The 5,738-nt window shown below is 34.4% G+C and overlaps 1 protein-coding gene across 1 annotated transcript in view; it reads left to right on the top strand.

Moving 5' to 3' along the window:
- Window positions 1–5,738, top strand: part of Agps (alkylglycerone phosphate synthase) — a gene marked incomplete at its 5' end in the record, with an annotated part of 138,312 nt that overhangs the window by 78,535 nt on the left and 54,039 nt on the right. The window contains one exon of the mRNA XM_023719180.1: window positions 5,714–5,736. Within this exon, the coding sequence (XP_023574948.1) occupies window positions 5,714–5,736 (23 nt within the window). The remainder of the gene's footprint in view (window positions 1–5,713; window positions 5,737–5,738) is intronic.

Here is a 5,738-nt window from a genome sequence, read left to right as displayed (position 1 = left end):
TTCTGTTTTCAGCCACAGAAGAGCTGGGATTACAGGTGGTGCCACCACTCCCAGTCTTAATTGCTATCTCAGTGTGGCCCGGAGGCAGGGCCGACACATGTATCTTATATCCTACAAACTTGTTTTTTTAAGTTCTATTTGTTTATCTGCAGTTTTTTCTTCTTCTTTTTTTTTTTTTTGGTGCTGGGGATCAAACTCAGGACCTTATGCTTGTGAGGCAGGTGCTTATTGCTGCTATCTCCTTGGCCCATTAAGTTCTGTTTGTTATTGGATTCATTAACATTTTATATATGCATGATCATGTCATCTGTTAGTTTCATTTTTAATGTGGTTCCTTTTCTTTTCCTGGCTAGAGCCTTCAGTATAATGTTGAAAGAAGTAGCAAAAGCATAAATCCTTGTCTTATTCCCAATCTTAGGAGAAAAGCATCCAGTCTTTCCCCATTAAGTGTGATGTGAAGTATGGACTTTATCAGGTTAGGGAAGTTCTTTTCAGTTCGTGGTTCTTCTGTTTTTTCTTGTTATTGTTGTTAGAACACATTTGTAGTCCATAATGATTACATTTATCTTGAGGAGTTGGTACATGGACCCTAAACATCTTAATTCCTTTTTTTGGTCTCCTACCTCTCTCACCCCTCTGTGGTCTTCCTAACTCTTGCTTCCCTTGCTATTTATAAAAGCTCTTGTTCCAATTTTTTCTTCAGTTCTTTTGTTTTATCCCCCTCCTTATTTCCTCTCCCACTTTCTGTTATTTGCCTTCCCATTTAGAAAAGATCGTCCTACTTCCTATTATTTTTGTTCTTTTAAAGTATTGTTTATTTTAATCTTTAAAATTTTTTTTATTAATTTGCTATAAGGTCTTTCTATGCAGCTTGGACTCAGTAATCCTCCTGCCTTAGCCTCCCAAGTGCTGGGATTACTGTAATGGGATTTGAATCTTTCTTCTAGTGATATGTTTTGGAATGTATTTAATTTTTACATATTGTGAGTTTCCCAGTTTTTATTCCTTTTTTTTTTTTTTTGGCAGAATTGAAGTTTGAACTCAGGCCCTTGCACTTGCCAGGGAAGTGCTTATTTCACTGAGCTATCTCCCCAGCCCCTCCCAATTTCTTTTTTATTGATTTCTTATTTCATTCCACTGTAATTGGAGAACATATTTTATATTATTTCAATCTTTGTAAATTTGTTCAAGTTTGTTTTATTGCCTACCTACCATGTGGCATGCCTTGCAAAATATTCTGTATGGACTTCAAATAAATGTGTATTCTGCTGTTGCTGAGTGGGATATTCTAGTCTTTTAGGCCTGCTTGGTTTGTAATAGTGTTGTTATGGTATTGCTGTTCAATCTTTTTATTTCTTGATCTTATGCTTAGTAGCTGTGTCCATTATTGAAAGCGAGGTATTGAAATTTCCAAAAAAATTTTTTTAATGTATTTAGTATAGGTTCTTACACACAGTTTCGACTCTTAGTGATCTTCCTGTCTCAGCCTCCCCAAAACTGGGATTACAGGTGTGCACCACTATGCCTGGTCTTGGTAGGTGGCTCAGCATGCCTGGGGGCAGCGCTGGCATGGCATGTGGTTCCGGGGATTGAACACCAGTCCCTGCACTTGCCTAACCAGGCGTTTAATCCTCTGAATGATCTCGCCAGCCCTGAAATTTCAATTAAGTCTCTGTTTCTTTTATTTCTGTCAGTTTTTTCATCAGATGTTTCTGTATCTTATATTGGGTATTATCTGTTTATAATTATTATTTCTGACTGATGGATTATCACTATACAGTGTCATTCTCTTGATAATGTTTTTGTTTAAAGTCTGTTTGTCTGATAGCATATTAGTATTTAGCCACTTCACTTTTCCTGTGGTTACTGTTTACATGATATATCTTTTCCCATATGTGAATTTAGTTGTATCTTTAAATTTAGTGTGTGTCTAATATAAGAACAGTTGATTTTTTTTTATAGTCAGTATTTTTATCTTGATGCTTTCAAGGTTTTTTTGTTTTGAGCATTTTTACTATGATGTATTTCTTTATAGATATGTTTATATTGACCCTACTTAGTGTTAGGAAGTTCTCAGACATTGAATACCTTCTCCACTTCATTCTCTTTTCTCATTGTGTGTGTGTACGCGTGCGCATGCGTGCGTGCACATGCGTGCGCACGCAGTCATATCTTTATTCAGTGGTTGTTCAGTTTCTGCTGGAGCACTGTTTCTTTTATCCTTCATACTGCATAATATCTGTCACTCTGTCTTTTAAGTTTTTCTTTCCCCTGTCAATCATATATGTTGTTGGGGAAATTACTGACTGAATTTGTTTTTTTTTTTTTTTTTTTAAATTACTGAATTTGAATTAAGTTGCTATACTTTTCAACTCAAGGATTTTATTTGATTCCACTCATCACTTAGGAGTCCAATTATTTAAATATAAAATGACCAAAATTGCATTTTTCATAACAAAATATAAAAATGAGAATTTTGCCAGATTTATCCAATACAAGAATCATCTGGTTGAAATGACACCTTCCCAGGAGACTCTCGGGATAGTCAGTACATAGACATGATGCTTGGGGTAAATTGCTAAGTATCTCTTTCTTTGTGGAATTTTTATTGACATGACATTACTTGCATGCCTTTCTTTACTTTTAAAATCATGGTTTATTACTGTCCTTTGAGCACATTTAGAGCAACTACTTTGAAGTCTGTTTAAAATCTGACATCTGGTCATTTCACAGGCAGTTTCTGTTTGCTTTCCTCCAGCATAGAGATCATACCTGTCAGATTTTTTTTTTCTTTTGGGTAGAAACTTTTCATTAACATTAAAGCCACTCGGTATATTATCCTCTCCCTACAGAACATGTTATTATTTGGTTATTTATTTGTTTAGGGACTAGCTGTATTATTTTAGGGAGGTCTGTTCACTTGTACCCTTTCCCTTTGCAGTGCTAATGCTTTGGGTCTCTTTTACTCTTTCCCTGACCACACCTAGGTAGCTGTTTATCCCACAGGTTGTAAGATGGTTGTCTTAGTGTTTTCAGTAGTGCCTGGGGACACAAATTGCTATGCAGATTAATCCAGTAAAATTCAGACAACTTAGATGGGATAGATTGAGATACATGGTTGTCTGTGAGAGAGACTGGGGGCTCCACTCCAGTGTTCCTTTCCCAGGATAATTAGATAGCCTATATAGTTTATTCTTCTATCTACCTACCTGTGCTCTCCCAATCTTTTTTTTTTTTTTTTTTTTAACAGTGACCTTCACTGTTTTTCGGAGGATTCCTAAGCTAGAACACTTCCATTCTCTGTTGCAAATGAAGTAACTTCTTTTGGAACAGTTAGGAGCTATTGTATGGTCTGTATTTCTCCTTCTGTAGAAAATTCCTTGAACCAAGGCTCTGGAGATGAGATGGCGTAGTGACAGAGACATGTTTCTCTTTGAGTGACACCTCTACTTTAGCAGTGTTGAAGGTACGTGGGTAAGGAAAGTAAGTCATTACAGGTTGGCTTTTTCTGTGAAGAAAGCAGCTCATTGTAGAAGTGGCAAGGACAAATGGGAACATTATATATCCTTGTTTGTCCTGGTATCATTGCCCTATTAAGGTAGAACCTTTGTCCTATCAGCTGTAGCTGAGACCAAAAAGTGAGTTCTGCCTCTTAGCCATGTCAGCCAGATGTTGTAAGGAATAGAACCAAAGATCTTTTCTGAAATTAAGCAAAGTCTTGAGGTATATATCCAGGAGTAAGGAAAGCATGTTCACATACAAGTTTTTGTATATGTTGATAGCAGCATTCATAGCAGGCCAAAAGTGGAATCCCAAATGTCCGTAGGCTAATGGATAAACAGAATGAATTATACCATAAAAAAGAGTAAGTAATATTTTGTAATTAAAGTGAATGAAATACTAATATATGCTATAATGTTTGAAAACATGTTAAGTGGAAAGCCAGTCACAAGGCCACTTATTCTGAGATTGCTTTTATATGAAATTTTCAGCATCTTGTAATCTATATAGACAGAAAATAGATTCATAGTTGCTAGACTGTGGGTATATGAAATAGAGTATATTGTTTAATGGGTACAGTGTTCTTTGTGGAGAGATGAAAATGCCCCAAAGATTATAGTGGTTGTTTTGTATGTCTTTGAATGTAGTGAGAACCATTGAATTCTATACTTAAGGTGTATTTTACTGTCTAAATCATATGTCAAAGTTACTAAAACAAACGAGAAAGTTTAGTTACTTTGTGTTTTAAATTTTATAACACATACCTGTTTTCCCTAATACGAATTGTACTACACTGGCAGAACTTTTATAAAGGTCATTGAAGTTATAAAAGGATCATATTGTATAACCCCAGTTAGAAGTCGTTTGCATCTGTGGGGACTACCTTGTGATCTAATGCAGCTAGCAAACTTTTCATGAATTCATATGAATTTTAATACTGTCTTATACATTGGTAAATTTGCTGTAGTAGGTCATAAGTGTATTGGTAGCTCTGACTTTTGTGGTACTTTTATTTCTAGGCTTGTAAATAAGTTCTACAATTTCTGTAACTTCTTAATACTTTCTAAATGATTCTTCAAAAATGTTGATAATATTTCTACCATTTTTACATCAGAAACCACTAATTAAAAAAGCTTAGCTTTGTTGAATATATTACTTTTTAATCCTGTCTCTTCAAATATTTTGGCATAGCTTGGTCATGTGCTTTTATTTACTTTGATTTTTATCCTTTCTAAAAATCCTTTGCTTCTTAATGTAATAAAGCAATGTTTCATTGGTGGTCCTCTTGTGCTAGCTATTTAGGATAACTTGTCTCTGAATACGTATTTACAAGGATACCTCAGTAATGCTTTTCTCTGTATTCTCAGGAAAAAAGGGATAGTAATAGTTCCTCAAATTTCTTTTACTATCTTTTTTTATTTTATGGAAAAAGGTAAAGCAAAATTTCATAACAAAATAATAGAATAACAATAGTTAGTACATTATATGTTGTTATCTTTAAAATAGTTGCTTAGGTTTCTTTTATCATCTTAAGTTTTCTTAAAGGTTAAGTTCTTTTTACCCCAGTAAATTGTTTTCACAATAAAATTAGGCACACATATCTAGGAATAACGTGTCTTAATATAAAATCTGTTTTTTTTTTTTTTTTTTTTTTTTTTTTTTCTTTTAGTTTAGTTAGCTATACTTTAAGATTGATTGATTGATTGATTTGGTACAGGGTCTCACTATGCAGCTTGGACTCATAATGATTCTCTTGTCTCAGCCTTCTCAGTGCTGGGATTACAGGTGTGCACCACCATGCCCAGTTTCAATGGCCAGCATAGCTCAGGCCAGTGTGGCATGCGGCCCCGGGGATTGAACTCAGGTCTTTGTGCTTGCCAGGCAGGCACTTAGACGGCTAAGCTAGCTTCCTGGCCCTATAATACTTTAAAACCATTTGAAAGTAACCTTGGAAAAAGGTTACTTTAAAATGTTTTAAATATTTATACATAAATAAGAAAAGCTTATTCTAATACCTTTTTTTAAATTATAAAATTTGCTTAATTGCTTATCTAAAAAAACTGAATAGCTGTTACTCCCTAAATAGAATAGATTAAATAGATTTAAATATGAATACTAGGATGAATTAATAAAATAAATAGATTAAGTAGTTTTAAATATGATATAGAAACTTGTCATGTGACATATTGGATTATTCCCCCTTCTTTTTCAGGAACTCTTGGTGTAATAACAGAAGC

Source organism: Octodon degus, unplaced genomic scaffold (assembly GCF_000260255.1).
Source record: "Octodon degus isolate 3935 unplaced genomic scaffold, OctDeg1.0 scaffold00065, whole genome shotgun sequence".
Taxonomy (NCBI): Eukaryota; Metazoa; Chordata; class Mammalia; order Rodentia; family Octodontidae; genus Octodon; species Octodon degus.
Note: the sequence above shows the minus strand (reverse complement) of the source record. Positions and strands in the feature narration are given on the sequence as shown.